Source organism: Oxyura jamaicensis, chromosome 12, assembly GCF_011077185.1.
Source record: "Oxyura jamaicensis isolate SHBP4307 breed ruddy duck chromosome 12, BPBGC_Ojam_1.0, whole genome shotgun sequence".
In the NCBI taxonomy this organism is placed as follows: Eukaryota; Metazoa; Chordata; class Aves; order Anseriformes; family Anatidae; genus Oxyura; species Oxyura jamaicensis.
Genome location: NC_048904.1, coordinates 21,793,587 through 21,818,965, shown reverse-complemented (window position 1 = coordinate 21,818,965; position 25,379 = coordinate 21,793,587). Strand labels below are relative to the sequence as shown.

Here is a 25,379-nt window from a genome sequence, read left to right as displayed (position 1 = left end):
GAAATTACAACAGTGCAACATGTATCTAGGGTTTATTTATCATGTGTGCATTTAATTGATAGAATTAAACAGTTACATACAAAAGATTCTGATAATCACCTAAAATAATTATTTGCTTTTGTGTAGCATCAGCAGCATGATTTGCAGACTTGCATTAGTCAGAACCAATATAATTTAGTCCTTATGCCATTTATGAGTATGTGCATTCTCTACATAACTATACACAAAGAATAAGTTTGTTTTGTGGAAATTTGGACAGCAGATGGTAGATTCTTCAGCTTAAGAAATACTCAGATTCTAAAATGTTTTTGCCTATTTGAATACTAACTATAAATTCTAAAATAGTTGTGATGAGTAACCTAACACTTTTTTCTCACATGCTGCTCAGGGGCTGACACAAAAATGAGGTTTGGCATGTGACAGAGCCATTGAAAGGAGTCACTGCTGCATGAAACTATAAACCATCTTCTCCAGTGTAGTTGCACAAAATTTAAAGTGTAATCTGACAGTGAAGCTATTTTATTTAACATTGAAATAAATGTTTTTCCTTCCCTTACCTGTCCATTAACAGAAAACAGATGTTCCAGAGACACAGAACCAACAAAGAGGTTCTTTCTGCCACCAGTTTAGGTGTTGCTTGCTAGTGACAGCAAAAGGACACAGCTGAGGAAAATTGGTCTCATGAAATTGTTCCTGCTCTTTGTTAACCTTTGGCACTATTTTCAACCTCTTGAAGTAGTTAGGCTTTCAGGCCACTCTAACATAATGAAAGCAGAACAACAGACATGGTACAGCTGCAAGCTTAAGAGTCTTAAATCATCTTTGCACGACCATTATCTAGTTTGCAGTTTGGCTGTATAATAAATTCTGACCCCATATAATCCAACTATGTTATATAAGGAAGAGGTTATTACTACTGCAAAAAATACTACAAGGCTAACGTAGTTCTTGTGATATCTGAGTTTGCCAGTGACTGGAAAACACTCACAGACTAATCTAATTAACTTTGCTTTTAAATTACTTTTACTTTGTTTCTTCTTTGCAAGTGTGAACTTTTGCTTGTGAATACGGAGCAGGCTTTTTTAAATTATTGTCACACATTTTTTGAAAAAATATTTCTTGATTTTTAAGTATGGAAATAGCTTCTTTTCATAAAGGCCTAATTTCAAGCCAAAGTTATGTTTACAGAACGAGGGCTCAAAGGATCACAGTCTGAAAGTGATTCTAAGAAAAGTAGTGTCTTGCTGAAACTCTACATAGTGCCTAAAATATACTGTTCAGAATCTTCTAGGTCCTGTTTCCATTGCTGTTAAAATTAAAATATTTTAACTGGGTAGAAAAATATTGATAAACTATCTAATTAGTTCTATCTGAACCTGATTACATATGTATATTGGTAATAATTCATTCATATAAATATTAAAATTCTGTACTGACTGAAACTGGTGTGAGAAGGACTCTTGAGAAGGAACTGGATTTGGATCTTGTAGATAAAAAAGATAAATGAGCAGTAATAGTGTAGGAGCATTTGTGTTTACCTTTGTAATAATTATTGTTACAAAGGCAAAAATGTACACTACTTTACTTACATTGAACTGGAAGCAGGACTAAGACCACATGCAAAAGTCATGTTTCTCTGACTATTTACATTTGTAAATTAAATACAATGCTTTTGGTGCCAGTGGAACTATTCTGGTGTGAAACTGGTAGAGAAGGAAATAATGATCTCCAAGAATTTTAAGAGAGATCCTTCAAACAAGCCTCTATTTTAGCTGCCATAAAATGTTAATAAAAAGATTCAGATTTCAGAGTACTCGGAAATGGGAAGATGGGAAACTGTTGCTGGTCACGGGTGATTGCTTGTTATCAGTTACTGTGTCTTTTTACTGTCACTTCTGAAGTACTTGGCCCTCCGGGCAGCCATAAGGCCTCCAGTGAATAGCACTGACTTGAGATTTCTGTGCTGAAAACGGCTGCCTCTGCATTCTCATTATATAGTACTCTTCAGCAAAGGGCATATTCTGAGGTGTAATAGGGAAAATGAGTCAGGGCTCGGCTTCCAGGCCAACCCAGTTTCCTGTGGGTGTCACTTCTTTGGTAGAGACTGTGAAACACTTCAGTGTTTCTATTGGTGTGTAATACACAGGACTTTTACAGATTCCCGAATGAGTTCATTCAAGATACTGAAGATGCTAGTGCATTTCCCTGCCCATTCCAATTAAGAGGATAGTTGGGATTCTTCCCGGATTACTTGTTGTTTAATAAGCAAGCGATAATTTTAAAAAGCACCAAACAGCATGATTGCTAAGGATATCAGGAATATAGTTTAGCCAGGAAAAGGGAATTTATTAGGCTGAAGATTGTAGCAAAGAAGCAGTAATCAAAGCAGTTTTCTGCAATAACAGCACCATTGAGAGGGCCCTATTTCAGCTGGGTGATGTGAGCAGTAGAACTGGTAGGTCAGTCAGACATATGCTTCCGGCAAGTGTTTCAAAAAGCTAAAATCTGAATTGTGATAGAATCATTGCTCAGTTCCACAGCATTTAAGGCACCTATAAAGTAAAAGTGAAACATTGTGTAGTTATTATTGGCTTCAACTGCTGCTAACTGTAGTTTTCTTTGGATGCCTATAAACGATGTAAGTGCACAGTCATTTGAACACTGCTTAGTGAGGAAAGAACAGGTGCACCAGTAAATACGTACAGGATCACACCCCTAGCAAATAAATAAATAAATTTGTATTTGATATCTCTCCTCTCCTTTGTTTATTCTTTAGAGCACAAAAGCAGGGAGGTTGATTCTTTTTTTCTTCTGCTGTTGCTGCAAGTGAAAAAGCAGAAACATCAGGCGAACAAGTAGGTTCCCATTTGTCCCAGTAGTCATTCTTGCCATACAACACCGTTACAGCTGTTGTGATGGCTTCCTTTGATGATAAACATGGGCCTGTTGTGGCAGCAGCACACAACATCTGCAGGCCTGATATCTCCATATATCCAGGTGGAATCAGCAAAATGAGGCCACGTTTCACACCTTAGACAAGAATAAGGGGCAGACTAAGGACAAATTGTCAGCTTCTACTGAATTTTGAATGTCAGAAAGCAATTAAAAAATGGCTTTATATGAAAATTAACAAAAGAGTGTGGTAAAGGGGAGCAAATGCATTTGCTTTTTGCACCTTCTGATTCTGAAGTTGCTGAGTCATTTATCAGTAAAGTCTCCTGAATTAAATTCAGGCTTATTGTTTGACTAAAGATGCCATAAGCCCTCTTGTTAGATAATGATACAATCCTACTTCTGCTCCAGTTAATATTATCAACATTATATGGGAAGTAATTTGTACTAAAAAAAATATTAGAACATTGTGTACCAATGGTGCAGCTAAAATATTTTTTTTTCATAAAGTTTAAATACTATGAGTCTAAATATATTAGACTTGGAAAACATCAAGCCCCAGAATTACCTTATTACTGTTTTTTTGTTGTGAAATCATGCTAAGTTCATCACAGATAATACTGTCATAATGTTCCATAATTCCCATGGTCTGTTTTACCATTTGAGTTACATGAATGCTTTGAAAATGGCTTATTGTTAAATTTATGCCATTCTTCTTCCTCTCTTTTAAAATAATTTATTTTACACATCTTTACTTTGTGCCTCCCACCAGTGTGCATTTCTTCATGTTCAATACTAAAAATCAAGCAGCTAATGCCTATGTACATAGTTGTATGTATGTGTGTATGAATGTATATGTTTTTATCTGTCTAAATACATTATGTACAGTGTATATAAAGTGTGCAGTGTATGTATATATGTACAGATACGTAGCCATGTATTCATGATATGCTTTATGTTAAACTTTTCATTCATTTTCTAATCAAGAGCTTCTTAGCTGTCATTTCTTAGCACGAACTAAGCCTGGCTTAAGCAGGTAAATCCCCATGATTTTCAGAGCTTTGCACCTTTTTCGAAACCCAGCTTGAATATCACAGAATCACAGAATTGTAGGGGTTGGAAGGGACCTCAAGAGATCCAACTCCCCTGCCAAAGCAGGTGAATGTGTTTTTTTCAGTACTGACAAATAAATTCAATGAAGCTTGTGTCTTTTACATTTTTCTCTATATGTTTTCATGTTTGATTAGTGAGGTCAGCCAGTGAAGAGTAAATAGAACCTAAAATGTCTGTTTAAAAATAAATGTATGAATAAAAAGACTAGAAAGAAAGTACTCATAGAAAGTACTTCCACATTTCAGTATATGCTCACTCTTTCTCTTTCAGCTTTCTGAAAAATGTTTTTTGTGAAGTTTTATTCCACAGTAAAATTTGGTAACGGATTGATTGTTTCAAGTCTTCAGGTGTAGCTAACTGAAAGAAAACCAAATTGCCTTGTAGCATTGAACTGTAGCACACAGAACAGGATGCAATGGATGCCATTTAAAAATCAACACATATTACCATAATGATAACATGAAACCAAACTTAAAGGAAAAAAAGGCTATATCATCTGTTCAATTAAGCAATTACACATAGTGGTAATGAAGTGAGAGGGAGGTCACAGTTTGTTTCTTAGAAAACATAAAGACATTGGATTTTCACGGTCCGTTTCAATTGTGTATTCACTTTCCAAAGGTATTGTTTTTTGTCTAGCTTAAACTAAACAAAGGTGGTTAGTTTGTTTAGTTGCCAAAGCTAACGTCCATTTTCATGTTCTGTCCTTTTCTGAAACTGCAGTCTTCAGATCTTAGAGTGTGTATGAATTTTCCATCATTCACAGTGGGAGATGGGCACATGGAGCATTAATGAATAGACTTGCAGTAAGACAGTGTATTACTTGTAGGTAGTATTCAGTTACTTAAGTTATCAAAATGTAAGTTGTTCTTGTACTTTTTCCCTTCTGATGACTTGAACTTGGATAGAAAACTTAGAGGAGTAATTATATTAACGTTATTAAAAATAATAATAAAAAATTTACAAACTGGTTAGAGTAGTTCAGCATGTCTTTTGTATTGAAAAGGTGAAGTGGAATTTTCTGGGCATTTATTTCCACCTTGTAGACTCAACGTGGTGAAGACTTGTGCATGTTTAACTTTGAGCAGAGCAGACAATGATTAAAATAATGTGAGTTTCTTGCATGCTTAAAGTAAAGCACAAGCTTATTTCAAAGTCAGGCCCTCTGCGTGTAAAATCTCTGCTATGAACAATGCTAAGAATGTTCTCATGTTTCTTAATATATTTTGTTAGTAAGCATTTGTTTATATGCTTTTGTTTTAAATATAGAACCTGTAAAACATCAATCTTTAAAATTTCAAGCCCTTTTTCTGAGATGTTCAGCAGGAAAGCTATTTAAGTTAATGGCAGGAATTCCTGTGACAGATGGTCATTCATTGGTGTCGTGACAATCAGTGTGGTTTGAATAATGTTTGCTTTCCTCTTTAAAGGCTGGATGGAAACCTGAGTGTCTGTTCATGTCATTGTGCATTTTAAAGATTAGGAAGTGAATTGAGGTATTGATCTGGACTGAATCTGTTCTAAAAAAAAAAAAAAAAAAAAAAAAAAAAAAAATTTAAATGTGGATTTATAAAAAGAGCATATTTTAAAAGTGCAAACTTGTTTTATATATGTTTGAATTGTTTTTATTTTGCAGGGCAACATGCACTCAAATTTAAGTGGTGCTATGTTGTTATATTCTACAGAAATTGTGTAACGTGAAATCAACTTTCTCTATTTGATGTCAGAAAGCAAAAGTCTGAAAAGCACACCTATTGCGAGGTATCTAACACCCCTGAATAATCAGCTTCTTGTACATTGTTTTTTAATGATCTTAGATAAATGACAAGAAGACACAGGTCCATTTTAATATATTTTCTATGACTGTGGGTTGAAAGTAGGACTGAATGAATTTCAATTAAAAGGGTATTCTTTAGGAAGAAAACATGTTGCTTACATATGTTTTATCATAAATTGAATTAAGGTAAAATGTGGGAATATTTTGCGTAATTAATCTGTACTCTAAAATACATTGCAAGCCAGTGTTCAGTTTTCTAACTGAAAAACTGCACATTGTGTAAGTGTTGTATCTGTTTGGCATAGGCATACCAGGGAGCTCTGAGCTCTTATAAAAAAAAAAAAAAATACCCAATTTTTATAAAAGGAATTATCTAATTTTAATTCCTTGGGATATTTACTGGAAGTCACTGCTTACTATCTTCTAGAAAACTATTGTTTATGCTATTATATTTTAATTTCAGATTCAAAACTCAAAAGAGTTATTCATTTATCACAGCTTCTTTTGTGGAATCAGCATTGTATGTGTAATAGCATATTAAAATAATAGCATGATTTTTTTATCTGAATTTTATATCTAATCAATGTCTTCAGTCATGAAGAGGAATTTGCATTGTTGTGTTTGTATATAGAGTATTGCAGTGCATGATTTAGCTTATGCATTTTATTAAATGCTGTTTAAATGTGGCATTATATTGTTGTGGCTTAATACTACTACCTAAATGAGGTTTATACTATTAAAGTGAATTACAGATATAAATGCATTCTTGATTTTTATTTGTAAGTTCACTGAATTTCTTAAACGTTAGGTGTCTAAGCCCAGTCCTCAATAGGAACGGAAGTTTCCCTTCACTGTGAACAAGCTGAGAAGGACTTTTTCCTAAAAGCTTTAGTTCATAGGAAATAGCTAACAGATAATACTTTCATCTGTTACTTGCTTTCTACTGCCTGAATTTTAAATTAGGGTTAGTGTGTTGGATTTTAGTTCCCTTCAACCACACTTTATAGCAATGACAATGAAATTAAACTCTTCCAACTGGTAAACACATCCTTAATGTTATTTATGATGTGGTTGAGATGCACCACATCTTTTACATCTATTTTTATAAAGAAGATGGTTAATTTCTGCAGTTAGGAACTGTACAACTTCAAGGATTTTCATTTAGCAGAAATGAGGCTCAAATCATTTTAGGTTTCAGTTGGCAAACCTAGGTGCTTAAAAGAAAAAAAAAAAAAAAAAAAAACAACATACATGCAAAAATTAGGTAATTTTCAGTTAGGGGCCTACTGTGAAGCATGAGGTCTTGTCCCCTAAGTTGAACAAGTTCATCCTCTGACCATTGAGCTTGTGTCCATGTTTGTCCACAACTGAAACTGTGTCTGTGTAACCGAGCATTCACTCTTAGCCACCAGTGGAGCCGCTAAGAAACAGAACTACTCAGCTCAGAAGCGTGTTACAGTTCAGGGTCAGGGTGTGTTGCTAGAACGTTGTGGAGCACTTGTGTGAACTGGGTGTGAACTCATGCATGGAGGCAGGCATATTTTTTTTTACCACTTTTTTTTTTTTTTTTTTACATTTGACAGAGCTGTATGGCTTGTTGCAAACAAAAATATACATTCACCCATGCCCTGCCAAATGTATTAATTTAATTGCTTTTTATATTTCTTATACTACAAAATATTAGTGACCAAAAGAAAAAAAGAAAACCCCTAGCCTGTTCTGAAATGTCTTCTCCGTCGAGGTACTATGTTACTAAGAAGGAAAACCCAAGAAATAAAGTGGGAAAGGGTTGTGCTGTTGTTTTCCCGGAAAGAGGAGGGGCAGCCCCGTCTTTTTTTCGTTTTAGTTCGGCTCCTGCCTCGCGCGCCCCTGCCACCCGTCCGTCCCGTGCTCCTCGGCCGCCGCGGCGCGCCCCGCCTCCCGCTGCACCGCGCCCGGCTGAGGGAGCTGGGGGCGCCTCGCGCGGTGCAGCGCCAGGGGCCCGGCCCGTCCGCGCTCCCGGCAGCCGTAGGCCGCTGCCCGTCCGCCAGCTGCTGCCCGCGCGGCGAGAGGGCTCACGGACCTCGACGCCGGCCGAGCCCCGCCCCGCCCCGCCCCGCCGGGGGCGGTGCCTCCCGCCCTTCCGGCCGCGGCGGCGCCATGCCGATGAAGGGCCGCTTCCCCGTGCGGCGGACGCTGCAGTATCTCAGCCAGGGAGACGTCATCTTCAAGAGCGCGGTGAAGGTGATGACGGTGAACTACAACACGGCGGGGGAGCTGAGCGAGGGCGCCAGGTGAGCCTGGGGCTGCGGCGGCAGCGCGCCGCACCTGGGCTGCGTCCCCGCTGGAGCCGTGGTTTATTTTTCCTCCCTCCTTCTAGAAAGTTTGTGTTCTTCAACGTCCCCCAGATCCAGTACAAGAACCCCTGGGTGCAGATCATGCTCTTCAGGAACATGACCCCCTCGCCCTTCCTCCGCTTCTACTTGGGTAGGTGGTGCCGGGCCGGGCTCCGCGTGAGCCATCCCGGGGCCCTCAGCGAGCGCCCCCTGCGGGGCGCGGGGGGGCGGGGCGCGGGGTCCCAGCGGTGGCGGCCGCCGCGTCTCGGCCTCGCTGCGCGGGGCGATGGCTTGGCGGTTCCTGTGGAACGATGTGCGTTGGTATTAATTGCAGTAGGGCAGCAGGTTTTAGACGTTTTTTTTTAGTTTCGTGCTTTTAAAACACTTTTTTTGTAAGTGCTGTGAAATTGCATGTGTTGGGCAGGGAGGGGGCTATGGGAACGTCAACTTCCGAGATAGTACCATGATTTGTTTTTAACAGACAGCGGAGAACAAGTTTTGGTTGACGTGGAAGATAAAACCAACAAGGAGATAACTGAGCACATTAAAAAAATCTTGGGGAAAAGCAAGTAAGTAACAATACGCTGATGTACGCGCGTCATAGGATGTAGCATACATCATAATACAGTCCCTACAAACTTGTCGAGTATATAGGATTTTTTTTTCCAAATAAATTGGTAAATTTAACCAGGTAAAGCTATCCTTCTGGTAAATTGTGTATAGGGAAGGGATAGGAAAGGCTGCCACTCAGGCTTCTACTGGTAACAAACAAATCTCTTTTTCTAGAGAAACACTTGAAAAAGAGGAAAGAGAAAGAAAAAAACTATCACATCCTGCAACTTTTGGGCCCAAGAAGTATCATCTGCGAGAGTGCATGTGTGAAATTGAAGGCCAAGTTCCCTGCCCTGCCTTTGTGCCACTACCCAAAGAGATGAGGGGAAAATATAAAGCTGCTTTGAAAAACGAAGCATCAGCGTGAAATCTCGAGTCATGCATTTGTTTCCTCAGGGCTGGGTGATCAAGGTGCTTCAGTGAGAGACAAGGGTTAAAACATCCTGGAAACAGGAACAAGCAAGTTTGTGGGATACTGGCATTCTTGTCCCTTAATTCATACAGCTACAACTAGAATAATTAAAATGAAAAATATTAAATAAATATAAGTTTAAAAAACAGCTTTTGTTGTGCCAGTTTTACAAAGTATTGCAGTCAAAGCTGTGTGAAAGCAAGAAGGAAAACTGACCAGAGCCATGTTTTGTACTCATGCCTATAGATAAAAGGTTATAGCAAAAATAGCAGATTCATAGCATGGCTGATGGTGGAAGGGACCTCTGGACGTCATCTGGTCCAACCTCCTCCAGCAGGGACACCTAGAACAGGCTGATGGTCTTTGATGATCTTGGAAGGGAGACTCCACAACCTCTTGGACAACCTGCACAAGAATTCCATCACCCTCACAGCAGATGTCTTTTCTGATGTTCAAAGGGATCTCTTCATGTGTTCCAGTTTGTACCCATTGCCTCTTGCCTTTGCACTGGGCACCACTGAGAAGAGCTTGACACTACCATCCTTGAACCTTCTCTTCAGGTATTTATATACATTGATAAAATTCTTCCTCCCCGCCACATGCCTTCTCCTCTTCAGGCTCTCAGCCTTTCTTTGTAAGAGAGATGCTTCCAGCCCTTAATCATCTTAGTGGCCCTTTGGACTCTAACCAGTAGCTCCAAGTCTCTCTTGCACTGGGAAGCCCAGAACTGGAGCCATAACTGCAGCTGGGGAGTAGCAGTAGTACTTACTGGTTTTATGGGGAAGGATCATGCAGCCTGCTGGCAGTAGTTTGCCTGATGCAGTCCCCAAGATCATGTTTGCTTTGAGATAGAGAAACTAGGGGGTAAAAGTCAATTTCTTTTAAAAGCAGCACAGGGTTCCACAGACTTGCAAACATTTCAAATGTTTCCACCCATTTACAGCTTATACTAACTGAAGACAGCCAGAGGACATACTCCCAGCTGAAACTACACGCTGAAATGAAGGCCAAAAAGAAAAACCCACATGCAAAGGAGAAGCATAGCTAGAAAACTTGACTTCCAGGTAAAAGTCAGCAAGTTCATTGTGCTTCAGAGTCCAGTGCTGCTCTGTAACTGCTTTTCCTTCAGCTACTCCTGGACCCTGAATATGGTCAGAGTAGCTTCTGCCTCACCAAACAATTACAGTGTACCTATAATAGTATATAAATACATGATAGTACTACAGTGCTTTAAATTATGTTGTTGCATATACCATTAAGTCAGGATTATCTGCAGTAATTTTAACATATACTAGCATTTCTGAGCAGGTGGTTGAATACAAAATTTCACACCTATGTGAATGAGTAACCTCTAAAAATCATCAAGAGCAAATAGAGCACAAAATAAATGTTTATTTCATCTCTGTTTACAAAGTTTCATACAGAGTAGTGCATGCAATTTTAACAAATGTCAATGCAAATTATTTACTTAGATTTATGGTTATGATATCTTCATTTTGTTGTGCCTTGTGAGCCTTACAGCAATCCAAATACCAGCAAATACCAAAATCCAAATACCAGTGAATGTCTTCACATTAGAGATGACTTTAGTATCAGATCGCTAGTTACATTTAACACTGACACTGATCATGAGGTATGCCTCTGTTACCTGCTTGTAAAAATTTGTTACATATATAATAAGAATACTTTATTAGTGTATTAGACTGAAAATATAAAGAATGCAGGATGGTTACAACAAGGAAAAAAAATACTTCTAAAAGCAAAAGCTGAAAGACCACTGAAACATCTTTTAGAATCAATATCAAAAGAAGTTTTGGGTTATAGTGCAGGGAGCAGTCCTCGACACAAACTAGTCTGTCTTAAATAGTTACCTTATACTACTACTTTTAAAACAATTATGTGTATAAAGGGGATAAAGTTTAAGTAACTTAATGTGTCTCTTTATCTTGCTGCCTTCCTAAATCTGGTGCCACTGTGCACTTATGTTGTGCTACTTTACAACCTTTCAGAATCCTTTCTTCTTTATTTCATTTGGTGCAAAGTAACACTTAGGGACTCAGTCAACAATAATAAAACACCTCAGTATAAACCCTCAGGGTCTTAGGACAACCCATTCTGCACACCTTTCTAACTCAGACTTATGCTACAGTAAAAGGACAACTATGTTCTTCAATTGGCTGCTCTAAGTTATTTTGATCATTTTTACTAGTGTTACTGAGGATATGTTTTGTTTGTTTGAAACAAGTTCTGCAAGTCCATACCTCCACATGTTTACAAGAAAGTAAAATTAGGGTTCTTGCTGGTTAGGTAGCATGATTATATCTGGGTCTCAGAAATATTATGTAATGTTCACATTATATACTATTCATGTTATTGGAGACAGTTAAAAGAAGTGTCCTGTTCAATACAACTGCACTTATATGTAAGCCCACCATTTTTAGTGCTGTACAGTGTGATCTGCCCCATTTCCTCTATTTCAGCTTTAATTAAATACACCTTTTTGACTAACTCCTCCCAACCACCTTTTCAAACACTGATGCCTGACGATGGACCTCTGCCTCTCAAAGGCAAAAATCAAAGCAGCTCAGGCACAATCTTTTGCAAAGATACATGCAGACTTAACATTGAATGATTCTACGTTTTGATACCAGTATCTACATATCAATCTTCAGAAGCCCAGCATTAAGCCTCCTTGCACCACAGGTGCTGGGCATCACCTAGCCATCCCCCAGGTCACAGGTTCACAGCAAGACTCCATTCTGGAGCTTCCTATTTACACAGATGTGCTTGATTCTCTTAATTTCTTTTGATGGGAATCAAGTATAAGATAGGACCCGCTATTTGGCACCATCACAGCCCAGCTTTCACTGAATTCCAGTTTAGTGGCACTTCAGCTCTCCATTATAAACAGAACTTCTGTTCTCTGAATGCTATGAAGAGGGTTCCAGTCTCACAGATAGAACAAACGTGATCATTCCATTACCCAGAAGACAAAGGAATATACAAGTTCCACAATATAGTTAGGGACTGCAGGGTCACCTTTAAAACTGTAGTTTGTGCTAGCCTGACATTCTTCTCCCTGTGAATGAGTATTTAGGTATTCATTCCCACAGAGATCTCTGAAGCCAGTTCAGCTTTCTCTTTTACACTGCAATTTGTGCCTAGAGTAACTGGGAAATTAGAAATGACGACAGGGCAGCAGCCGAATTTTACTCATGAATTTTTATAAACACTTCTAAAAAGTTACTCATGTTAAGATCAGTTACAAAGTTTTCTCTCATAGTCTTAAAATCCCTTTTATGTATTAGCATTGCACAAAATTGATCTGCAGCCTGTGTATTCTGTATCTCAAAGAGTCACAGCAGCCTTTTAACAGCACTTTCCTGTAACTCCATTAGGGCAACTAGCCTGTAACACTTGTACTGTGCCATTATCAAAAGATGCATATGTTTTAGAAACATTTTCATCTCTTTAGTCAGAGTGCCGCTTGAAAAAACAATAATACAACTAGTACAATAACACAAGAGAAAGGAGGAAAGATGATGAACCAACCCTGAAACCATTTCCAAGTTGTAGATCCCTGTTACCACTTAACTCTTTTGACCAAAATAAATACACAAAAAGACCAATTACCACTAAGAGGGTCGTAACAAGTTATTGTTAAATTTCTTAGTATAAGTGTTCAAGATTAGCAGCGTTCCTCAATTTTCTTTCTTCAAGGCTGAATAGTAGTGGAAATACATAAATGAAAGTGCATTAAAAAAATCCCACAAGATTCTCCCAATTCCCTCTTGTAACCTGTACTCCTGTTTATCTGTTCTACTTTCCCATCTTTAACAGCAGACATGAAATAATTATTACACAGGCCTACTACTCCTCTACTACTCCTTCAGCAGTTGGATTTCTCCTTTTGTTTTGCTAAGGTGTACTTCAATTCCTTCAAGTTCTCTGTCAGTACCTCCACCTCATCCATTCGCCCACTATGTTTGGCATCAAATATATAGGCTTTGATATTATCTATCTGTTGGAGAAGCAGTTCCTCCTCTATAGCCTCCTCTTCTGAGATCTCATTGCCATCCTCCACTTCAAAGGGATTGGTAGCAGATCCCTCTTCAAATGGATTCCCAGAATTCCAATTGCCCCCAGACTTTTGATGTGGATTTTCGTCCTCTTCAAAGGGGTTTGAAGTACTGACAGATGCTCCATTAGTTTGTTCATCCTCCTCATTCTCAAATGGATTATAGTCTTTTTTATCACTTTGTAGAACAGTGTTAGAGAAAGAAATCAGTGGAGAAGTGTCTTTGGCAAAAGGGTTAGCAGGATCTTCCTCTGATAGAGGGGTATCTGCTTCCTCTTCAAAGGGGTTTAGACAGGCTGCCCTATTTTGGTCTTTCTCATACTGTGGGACATTCTGGGTTTTGACTGGAAAGATTAAGCACTCTTTAGCTGGCAGCTGTTGAGCAGCAGTAGTTTCAAAACTTGGGTTCCCTTTCACCTGAGTAATATCCAAATCCAATCCATGCGCTATCAAGTTCTGATTCTCTTTTGCAACTTCATGCTGATGCTGCTTGACTTCTCTGAAGTCTAATGAGTGTGTCCTTAAATGTTGAGACATGAATTTGTGTTCTCTCTCCCATTCTTTTTCACAAAGGACCTGAAGTTCCTCCCTCTGCATCTCTTCCTCTTCTGCCTGTTTTCTAGAAAGCTCAATAGCTTTCAGAGTTTGTTGCTGATCATATTCATCCTGAAGCTGCCTCAGGTTCTCTTGCAACATACGGACCTCATCTAGCCGATTAGCTGCTTTTGCTTGCTTAATAAAGGATGTGATGTTGTCAATCTGCTGAAGAAGTGGGTCTGCTATCTCACATTGTCGAGATACACTAGATGTAGGTAACCAGCCTTCAGATTTCCTGACTGTTCCTTTTTTTAGGTGACTTGCATCACCATTAACTGCAGCTACAGATCTGGAAGTTGAGTCCTTCTGCTTTTCCTCCTGTCTTCTGTGTGTTTCAAGAGCCACCTAAAACAAACGTGTAGGGAGAGAACACCACGATTTATTTTATGTATTTTTTAATATCCATAGGTACAAAAAGTTAGGCTTTATCTACCTTAGACACTGCTGTCATAAACAGATCAGTTCCATTTCTGCTTACTCTGCAGAAAATGGTCATTTTCATAATGTTACCTAGATGCTTCCCTTCAGTTTAGTAGTGAAGATACTTAATATCTCTTCATATCTGCCTGTACAAACTTGAGGGCAAGAAGGAGCAGTGACAGTGCTATACATAGAGCAGAAAATGCCTAATCCAGCTGTCCAAAGAGTGGCCTCAAACTGATCTGTATAGTAACTGTATCACAGTCAACTATAGCACGTACACCCATAATAGAGCATCAGTGTTAAAGATCACTGATGATACTAGCTTTTGGAATGCAATCATTTTTATTTCTCAACTTCTACCTCAACATAAAGTAATCTTCTATTTAGTGATGTCCTTCCTCCTAACTGGAAAAAAAATAATCCCAAACCTCTCTGAAGATGCATCCTTATTCTAGATATTTTTCTTTTTTTCCTTTTTTTTTTAATCACCTGAAGAACTCTCCAAATTCTACTTGTGCAAACAAACTCCAGAGCACAATTTGAAAATCCACATAAGCTAAGACACTCTGCTCTGCAGTACTGCAGAGCAACAGCACATGTAACCAAGTCACTGCTACTTTCTACAAGTACCCAGCTCTCAGCACTGACCTCTGTCTCTCTGTTCTGGGTAGAAATACAGTGACTGTATTACACAAATCCCTGAAAATGGATGTGGAATGATCAATACCAAAAAGACTTTTTTAAGTCCAGTGTTAGGGACAGTTAATCATTCATACACACAGAGGTACTAATACATTAAGTCTGAGTTGTAAATAATTGTTTTTAAGACCTTGAAGGAGGCCCTCATACAAGATACAGATCTTAACCTGTCTTACCATATGCAGTCTTCTTTTCTTCAGTTCTTCATACTGATCTTTGGTTGGCAGGGACATTAGGCCAAGCAGTTTTTCCTAGCAAAAATCAAAATATTTACAGTTTTACTTGCAGGCGTTCAGCCAAATTTTCAGGGTGTTTTTTTTCTTGAATATAGAAATACCACCAACAGAACACAGATAAATAAGAGGGACTTAATATAAAATATATTAATATATATAAATACAAATAAACAAATATAAACATATATATAAATATAAAATATAGGGACTACACTATAGTTACTGCTGCAAGTCTGAGCATATCATGGCTGCCTTAACTATACCGCTAGCTAGGCTCAACCGCCACCACAGACAAAGCAAAGATCTCTTAAGCCCCTAAACACAATACTGCTCTGACTACACTATCCATTCAGTGGAACTACAGAAAAATCCACAGAACTAAACATTCTGTCAAAATAGTTTTAAACCACAGGGATGCCTAGCAAAGAAGAGAACACTACATAAAACTTAAATTCAGTTCATAACATATGTTTGATTTACCTGAACAAAAAGTGTAGCTGAGTATCTTATCATTCTCTGAAGCTGTAGTGTTTTAGGATGAGGTTGGGGCTCTTCATGCAAGCCTAGATTCAAAATCTTCTTACTGAATCAAAAGAAATGTACAATCTCATCAGTTCAGAAACAATAGCCAAGGACAATAGAACAGAATATGAGGCAGACAATATCAAATTAACATTTTCCAATGTTCTTTTAGGTAAGCCATTCTAGATATTACAAGTTGTAACACTTAAAAAAAAAAAAACGATGCCTCTATTTGTCTCCTTTTACACTTAAGTTATTTTCACTACAGAGGAATGTATGGTTGGAAAAGGAAGTAGAGCCTGACAGTGCACAGGAACAGCATCTACCTTTCAACATCCTCATTACAACTGAGCAGACAAGTTGACTATGAATAAGGAAGTAGATGTTACACAAACATAGGCCCCAACAGTTGAGAATAAGAAAAACTACAGAAAAGTCATTACAGAAGGATATACAGCACAAGCTGTATTGGAAGAGGAAAAAAAATCCTGTATTTCTTTATTATGATGCACATGAGAGAAAGCAAGAGAGACAGCGCGTGCACGCTTCCTTTACCTTAAGGCATCTATAAATTCATATACTCTTTGAATCTCCACTCTCAAGTCATTTGCATGTTCAAGATTGTAAGTTGTCTCCCCGGCACTAAGAAATAAATATAACTTTATTGTAAGCCATGCACCAAGCTAATAATAAATACAACACAGGAAGTTATCCCAAGAAGATGTCAACAAATGTAAGGATAGTTAACCATTTAAAATGTTTTTATTTTGAGCTCATTGTGTTTAAAAGCCTTTTCATTCTGACAGAAGTGGAAAGTGATAAGCAACATATGAACATGAAGATTTCATAGATCATTTTATTATTGTATTATTTACACTTATAGGAGAAATTGGATTTTAACACAAGAAGAATCGCACTCTATCAATAATATCTGAAATGTACACAACCTAACAAATACATTTATTGTGTTTTTTTTCCAGGCCACTGGGTACAGAAAAAAATGAAACAAAGCACTCACTGATTGAATAAGCAACTATACCACTAAAATAGTTCACTCTGCTTACGTTTGTCAGAAAACAAAAGTCTACAACCCCACATGGGTGTCATACTTAAGATGCTAGCAACTGACTGCATCTACATGGAGATCCAATCACTAGAATCTCGTATTTATTGAGCAAACAAATTAACATTTAACAGGGAAGACTCTTCACCAGTTTTTAAGCTTCTCTCTCCTTTTATATCTCAAATACACAAAATACTGATCATGCCCTCAAAAATAACTTTTCAGGACTTAGTACTAGTCAGAATGAAGTACACAAAGGATTTTGCATTGCATAACTCTTAATCTGCAAAACTTGTAAGATCCTTAGTGGGTCAGCTGAGTCACAAGTAACCATGCCTTAACATTTAAATATCTGCCTGTGTAAGAATTGAACACAGACGTATAGTTGTATCTGTGTTTAGATATACTAAGTGAAACCTGAATAAAGGAAGGAAACCCCCAGTTAACTCAACAACATAAAAAGTCAGGAAGTCAAGTAGGGAAAACAAAACCACACACATTTTTGTAACGGTTTAAAGAAATGCAAAATATGATTGTTAGAATCCGTTTGAGGGGAGAGCCTAGTGCTCTTTATGAGGTGATCAAACGTTGTAATTTGGGAAGGAGTCAAGATCCAAGTCAGCACAGTATACACAATGTATGCATTTGTGCATACTGCTAATTCTCTGAAATTTTCAGTATGTTATGAAAAAAATATTTTAAGTAGTACAAATTCAGATTAAAAAAAAACCCTCATAGTAGCCTACTTCATATCTCCTTTGCAACAGCTTACAGAAATTTGTTGTACAGCTTCCTTCTTTGCCTTCATAAGCTCATTGAAATCCATCGATTTCAGCAATACCGCAAACGGCAGAAGTGACTTTTTTATAGCCAAGAAATGTACTGTTTTTCCCTCTAGTCTTGACTAATCTATTACATTTCATACATGAAGCACATGTGGCAGGCTCATATTACATTTATTCAGTATGGTAAGTCAGCAGGTCATTACACTTAAGGATGTAAGTAATGTAAGTCCTAATTATATTCAGTTCTATAACATTAAATTCTTACTACGCTTAAATCAGAAGCTGTATTTAAGACTGATAAAACCATGTAATTTCTCCCATTCTACTAGTTGAAAGCATAACCCTAGCATCTATTACTTTATTATTATTTTTAAATACAAATTTGTGGGAAGAAAATACTAATCCAGGCACCCAAATGATGCACCAAAACTCTGGAATTAATAATAAGTCATATGTTAATTAGTAAGAGATCACAGGGATGACACTCATCAGCTTTAATACTTGCTTTAATAATCTATTCCATTAATTAACATGGGGTTTGGACAGGTATTTGTCTAGATTTTTTTAAAAAATTGAGTACTTTCTCATGACCTACACAATCTTGTAGCCTTAGCAGACCACTTCTTTACTACTTCTAATTCTTACAGTTCATAAAACACATTCATAAATAAAATTAGCAAATAGGGCTTACTTTAGCGATTCTGCCATCTTTATATATTCTGGTGCCTTCTGGTCAACCTTCTCCATACAGAGTCGGAGTTTCTTATTTAAAACAAAGTGTAGAAGAAGAACTCGCGTCAAAACACAGATGTAAGCACATGCTGACATAAGCCTTTCAATGTGCCTATGCACACTCCAAGCTAACAGTGATGAAAGCCATTCAGCTATTAAGGATCACAGCGCCCTTCAGCTGTCCTCAGAGTACAGATGCCATGGTCAGGAACAGAGAGAATCTCTGTACCCCTGCAAGGTGAACTTGAATTCAGAAGCTGTTCTAATGGGAAACTTAGTCAACTTCTAGTCTTAGTTTCTTCATAGAGAGCATCAACAGAAAGTCCCATTAATACTAACCTTGGGGCTGGGAGAAAGGCTTGCAGACTGTATTGAATACCCAATGACTGTCAGTACCTGCTGTCAAAGCATATTTGAACACAAAGTTCCAGCCATACACTCTGTTGGTCAATTTAGATGGTTCCAAAAAGTATTTCCCACCATTGTGAAGACAGAGAGCTAACAACATGAAGTTGGACAGTTACAGTGCAGCCCATTAACAAAGTGCACAGCACATCACCAGTTTAATAAGGACTGTTCTGAGGAATCCCAGTTGACGTAGTTCACAATTTTAGGAGAGGCAACTCAGAACTATTAGTTTCAGATGCAGAGAATAAAGCTGTGCCTTAAAATGAGCGTTTAAGTTATCATGGGATATAAGTACTACATGGCACCTGGCTCCATCGTTTCAGATTTTTCTGTTATGTGGCATCAACACCCAATACAGTCCATCTGTACACAGGCAAATACTAAGCCATAAAGAGCTTGGACATGAGAGAACAAGCCAGAAACCAAGTAGCAGCAACTGCAGGTATATATACTGAGTATGAAAGCAGCAAGGAGCTTGATTTTACCTCATAGAGTTTCACAATCTCTGGAGTGTATTCTCTCTCATCTATCTGTTGTTCTCTTTTCAGCAGGGTGTCTTTGCAGTGCTGACAACAACGGATTCGGTCATCATCCTTCTCATCCAGAACTGAGCTTACACTGCTTATGCTGCTTATGCTGCCACGGCGGGAGCCATGGACGCTATTAGGTGAAGAGCTTGGGCTAGTATGAGAACTCAAGGCCTCTTTGCTGGCACTGGTGAGTTTGCCTAAAAGTTATACACAGGTAATTTTACATTGATTGGAGAGGCCAACAGATTTCACCAACACAAATTAATCACACTTTTAACCAAAGCTGAAATACTAGAAAACTGTCTTGAAAAAGTTTGCTGAAAGACATGCAGGGAACGCATGACAACCAAATCTGCAAGTCAGAATTTGGGTCGTCACTGTTAGATCCTGCTCTATTCTAAAAGCTGCTGAAGAGCACACTACTGGGAGCCACTTAAATTCTTTATGCCTAGAAACATTCTCACATTAACCTGAGTTGAACACTGGAGCTTGCGTAGTTACAAAACAGCATGTGGAAAACAGGTATGTTAATGCTGTACTTATTTTGTGCTTGAACTCTCTGAAGATCCCAATTAACATCATTTATTTCCACAGAAAATAGTTTCCTCTCCAATGCACTAGATAAGGAAGGAAACTGAAGTTGAAAGTGCTTCTTAGAAGGCTTGTGGATGAATTCCCTTCACATCAACATTTGGACAGTTGTGGGCAAGATTTGAAATATCCACAGTAGTTTTAAATGTCAAGAACTTCTGGAGTTACAACTCCAAAAATTATTAACTCCATAGTTATGGTACTCAGTACAATTTTGGAATATGCCACATCTAGTAATATTATGTACTAGTATATTCTAGTAACTTTTTCAGCATTATGTAACACTTCACAATCTGAAGAAGGAACGGAGACAAAGAATGTAGAAATTATTCTTCTTACTCTGTTTTGCAGACAGGTGTCTGCATGGAACTGACTGACACACTGAAGAATGAGTTTCCCACACAAACAGAATATTAAGCTTGTTTTCTTGTTGCAAAAAAGCCAGGATGCCATTAGCACCTGGAGTGAGATAAGGAAAGAAGGAATTAACACTACCCACTGTACTTACTTGCCAAAGGAAGACTGACAAGTTCCATGCACTTCTTGCACATAATAGACCCACAAAGGCGGCAATGGTGACGTCGATTTCGAATACTGAACTTACTGCCACAGTCTGGGCAGAATGGAACATCCTGATCATTGACCCAAGGCACAACAGACTTTTCTATAGCTACAATCAGATGGAGAGGGAGGGAATACACACAATGTAAGATATTCATTCAATTAATTCATTTGCTGGTAAACTATAGCAGCAAGTAGTCTGAGGTAAGCTCATACCAACCTCTTATTTTAGTGGACTCGGTATTTGCTCTGTCAAACGATGTAAGCTAGTAGAAGACAAACAACACATTCAAGAAAACCGTACTTTTGTAAGAAAAAAAAGGCAAGAACTCCACAACCTCCTAACCCCCCACCCCATCCCAACAGGAAAAGTCTGCCAATTTTAAAAGCCTGTTTTACATCAGATTCCTGCAACCTTCCTGATTATTTCTAATGCCATATTCAGACAAGTAGTGCTAAACAGTTACTGCCAAACCTGCTCCAGTCAGAGCATTTGGGCATAATTCTTAGATCATCCAACATTATTGCAAGTAAAAATGCAAATAAATCAGATGTCAGTGGTAGATTTTGCTGAATGAAGAGCTGGAAAAATCCTGACAAACATTAGGGAGAAACTTTGTAAGGTAAAAGATGGAGAAAACATACAGAAAAAAACAGATGGTTCTTAACTACATGAAAACAGCATTTTCAGTTTGAAAATACTGCATTGAAACAGAATTCATATGTGCAGTACAGACTACATAAAGGATAAAAAAAAAGAACAGTAACCTGTAAAGAGTCATAATTTACTGTCCTTTAAGAAGTGCACTGCTACATAAATGGGCACCCTTCACACTAAAGCATGACTATATGTCTAGGAAACATTTAAGAGACTAGGATATTAAAAAAGTAGCAGAATTACCTTTTCTAACCTGATTATTAACTTATTGACTTCAACTACATAGTGATCAATCCTGGCTGCTCGGTGTTTCTTAAAATCAGAAAGATGGCTTCTCATAGCACCTTGGGAGAGAGCAGAAAGTTGTCAGAGTCACCTAGGTGTTTTACATGGATTTAAATGCATATAAATGCCTCTTGAAAGGCAGCTATCCCTTCTTTTTCACCATTTATTTCTCAGGTTCAAATGGCATTTTAAAGACATTAGTATCCTAAGTTTTTGCGGTTCTGCTCCACATTAAACATGTGGATTAAAGCCTAATTAATGGTGTTTTATTTCTACTACAGAAAAACTAAGAACACTACGTTAAAGAGAACATCTGCAATTTTTTCTCTCCACCGCTCAGTTACATTTGGCAAGCTATTATCAGCTAGCACTTTTGTCAAAGCCAGCTCCCATTATTTCCTGACTATATCAGGAACAAAGGCAAGATGCAGGTCCAGTGATTATTTGAGGTCTACACAACAGCATCTTCTCTTTCAGATTTCTGATCATCCTTCTCACTTTTAGAAGTCTGAACCAAATCCTTGATCACAGTTCAGATTTACAGAAGTGTCATCACCAAGTACACAGAAGATCAATACAGCATTTAAGAAATACACAATTAATTCTCAACAAAATCAGGTTTAAGTGTTAATCCTTTTCTTAATAAGATAAACCAGATATTGAAAAACCAATGACACAGAAAAAATACAAGTTACCTTTCTTCTGACTGGTAGAACACAAAAGCAGATGTTGCTCTTTGACACTAACTGTACAAACAAAGGACAACGTCACTTCCTCATTCTAATGAAATATGTAAAAAACCCTCCATAGCTGAATTCATAGGAATGGGAGAGCCTCTCTGGCTAACTGAATTCAATCTCTGCTTTGGAGACATTACAGGACCCCTTTCACAAATCCACCAAATCCTATTCTAAAATCCCTGAGGTTCACACTCCCCACTCTGATCAGAAACCTTCTGTTAATTCACTGTTTAAATTTATTCTTAGCTACTAATTTTGACTATTTCAGCAGCAATCATGGTATGAAGTCAAAAGTACAATGATCTACAGAACTCAGACTCAAAGGACAAAGTCCTCATCTGCCAGCAGCACAGGAAAACTCCAAGGACCCGCAAGAGACAGTGCTGTCTCCTCTCTCTGAAAATTAGCATAAAATTTCTGCAATAGTAAAAGGCAATTTCCAGTAACAGTATTTGTAATTAATGGTCAGTCAACATATAAGTTTAAATCTATAGCCATAGTTGCTTTATTTTTGATTAATTTAAACCTCTTTTTAATGTGAGATTACCTATACCTCAAATCCAAAGAAACAGCTGAAAAAGTTCAAATCAGGGGACAAGCATTTTGTCAGGCATATAAGCTAACATCTGCTTTAACAGTAACCTAAAAGGCAGAGATTTAATATAGAGATAGCTTATTAATCAGTGGATTATCTGTTTTGTTAAAAGCCACAAGATGCATGCGGAACACCTCAAAGCTAGATGAACAGTGCTAAATATATATACAGCAAAACTCAACAGCTCAGGTACAGTGAAGTAACAATTAACCATGCTCTCAAGGGGCTTGGGTCTTGATTCTGCAACACACCCACGCACACACACGTTTTCCACATCACCCCATACAATGTAGGCAGGCTGCACAGAATCAATATGCAAGCCATAACCCCATGCTACAGTAAATCAACTGCAATACAGACAATTCCATGCAGCTTCAGCAAAACTGTTCAATTTCCCCAGCGAAGATTAAAATAAGAGTTACCCCCCTCCATATCACTCTAGCTCTCCTACCTACTTCTTGGGGCTCCCACATGTATGGATCTACTCCACCATAGCTGAATGATTCATATCGTTCCTGAGATCCAGAATCAGTTCTGTCATCTCCTTCTTGTTTCAGTAGTTTCTTCTTCGCTCTCTTGGCCTTCTGTACTAGATCTGAAAAGGGTAAACCCACATACCAAACAGGAGGCAGTTAATTACCCAGTATTTGCCATGTGAAACCAGCATGGAATACTCCCTATCTTTCAACACAAATCTTTTTCCTTGATTAAAAGTCAACACGTCCTGTTTAGAACCAGAGCGTGGTTCAGAGTCAGAGGTGACACGAAATACTCTTTGTTATCTGTCAGAGTAGTGCTAAGGTCCTAATAGCAAACCAGTAGTTTTAGGCACTCCATTCAGGGACACTGCTGTAAACAGTAAACCATATTAAATTGTGAGACCCCATGCCACAGCACAGTGGGACACCATATACGTACTATCTCTTAATTCCCAGTGATTTGTTTTGGATTCGAGTGTGTTCAAAACTATTTGTATTTTTGCACAAAGTCCAAGTTAAGAATTTCGATATGCTTTTACATCTAAATAACTTCAAAAGTATTAAACAGATCACTGCATTATTTTCATACAAATGCTAGTGAGATGAGAGCAGTCTCCTGGGCCAAAAGTAAGACTGAGAACTTGAAATTTGAGCATTTTTACTGCCCTTGCATCTGTGCTCTCCTCTGGATATTCTATCTCCTAGAATTAGTTCAATTAGAACAAAAAAAAAATCAGAATGCAGATGTTTTATATTCAAGAAAAGAAGCATTTGGGAAATCTTAGGAAGACTAAGTTGTTGTTTTCTTCTTATCATAATGAAAACCATATTATTGTTCTGGCTTAAACACTCAACTGAAGCAAGCATCTGTAATTCACCTACTTACTACAGCAGCGTGCCCATGAAAAGAACATGACTGCAGTACTGGCCAGTCTACCTCCACTGTCCAAGGAAAAGACAGTGCTAAAAGCTGAGACATAGCCAAACTGATGGACAGCAAATTCAGGACTTAAGAGATACTCAGCTCTGCGACTCTTAAGATAGGCTTGTTAAAAACACAAAGTTTCCTCAGAAAAGAGACTTTTGAAGTAATGTCTTTTGATCTCTGAGAGAGGGGAAAAAAGTAAAAGTGAAGACTTTTTATATGGAACACACAGACCTACCACCAAATTTTACGTATTCTTCCCTCCATGTAAAGCGATACTATGTATGTTGGGGGGGGGGGGGGGGGGGGGGGTGAAGGAAGTTGTACTTCAGTTAACAGGTGTACCAAGGGATTTTCCACAAACCAATAAAAGCCAGTAGTCCATAGCAGAACTCTGGGACGCTCGCTGCATCTACTGCCAGCTCCACCACCCAAATTCTTTTCCAGCTTTACCCCACCACCTTCCTTAACCATCCCCTAGAGTTTTAGCTGCTGTCCAACCAAGGGACAAATGAACTGGTACCAGACAAGTAGCAGAGAACCCCCGTGTTCTGCAAGGTTTTTGACTAATGCTTGGGAATTCACTTGCTTTACAGTGTAAATCGGAAGGTTCTCTCACTAAAAAAAGCAAACAAAAAACCACACCGAGACCCCCCAGCCACCCAAGCCAGTAACAAAGCCCACGCGTGCAGTCAGACATCCGAGGAGCAAGGCCTTTCGCGCGATCCAGCACGCCGGGAAGGGCGGCGCGCGGCGCCAGGAACCGCACCCGGCCCGGCCCGAGCCCGCTCCGACGAGGCCGGGGCCCCGCGCGGCTGAGCGGCTGTCGCTGCCCGGGGCCCGCCGCGCCCTTACTTCGGAGTTGCGCCCTGACGTCCCTGTCCTCGCCCGAGTGCTCCTCCTCGTAGTGTGCCTGCAGCTGGTGGAACGCGCGGAGGTCCTTCAGGCACAGCGGGCACAGGAAGCCTTCCCGCACCTCCGCCGGGTCCCCGAAGGGCGGCGGGTAGCCACACGCCATCGCGCCGGCTCGGCTCGGCTCGGCTCAGCTCAGCTCAGCGGCGGCCCTGCGGCGACCGGCGGGGCGCTGCGGGAGGCGGCAGCATCGTCCTTGGCGCTCCTGCAACGGGGAGACAGGGAGCGACGGGACGGACCCACTCCGACCCCGCGGCCTTCCCCTGCCCCACCGGGGAGGAACCGGGGGCTGGCACGCCGGAAGGGGCCGCGGCGGGGCGGGGCCGCGCAGGCGCGGGAGGCGGCACGCAGGGGGCGGGGCTGCGCCTCACGGCGACGGCCGGGGGTCCCCGTCACGCCCCGCCCCGCCCCGCCCGGCCGAGGGGCGCCGCCGGCCCTG

The 25,379-nt window shown here is 39.3% G+C and overlaps 2 protein-coding genes across 3 annotated transcripts; one reads left to right on the top strand and one right to left on the bottom strand.

Annotated features, from left to right (window-relative positions):
* The first annotated feature begins 7,880 nt into the window (after positions 1 to 7,880).
* MRPS25 (mitochondrial ribosomal protein S25) lies at positions 7,881 to 9,269 on the top strand. Its single transcript, XM_035337360.1, has 4 exons — positions 7,881 to 8,055; positions 8,142 to 8,248; positions 8,579 to 8,666; positions 8,884 to 9,269. The coding sequence occupies exons 1-4, from the start codon at positions 7,922 to 7,924 to the stop codon at positions 9,074 to 9,076; spliced, it is 522 nt and encodes a 173-aa protein (XP_035193251.1). The 5' UTR covers positions 7,881 to 7,921; the 3' UTR covers positions 9,077 to 9,269.
* A 1,227-nt stretch (positions 9,270 to 10,496) lies between these two features.
* RBSN (rabenosyn, RAB effector) lies at positions 10,497 to 25,101 on the bottom strand. 2 transcript variants are annotated; one of them, XM_035337358.1, is made up of 11 exons: positions 24,884 to 25,101; positions 23,076 to 23,219; positions 21,248 to 21,348; positions 20,567 to 20,612; positions 20,294 to 20,455; positions 19,150 to 19,391; positions 18,216 to 18,286; positions 16,232 to 16,318; positions 15,635 to 15,737; positions 15,095 to 15,169; positions 10,497 to 14,141 (listed from the first exon to the last, which is right to left on the bottom strand). In XM_035337358.1, the coding sequence occupies exons 1-11, from the start codon at positions 25,044 to 25,046 to the stop codon at positions 13,011 to 13,013; spliced, it is 2,325 nt and encodes a 774-aa protein (XP_035193249.1). In that variant the 5' UTR covers positions 25,047 to 25,101; the 3' UTR covers positions 10,497 to 13,010. The 2 variants fall into 2 exon arrangements, with proteins under 2 accessions (XP_035193249.1, XP_035193250.1); XM_035337359.1 differs by lacking the exon at positions 24,884 to 25,101 and having other exon boundaries at positions 23,080 to 23,211.
* Positions 25,102 to 25,379: the final 278 nt, after the last annotated feature.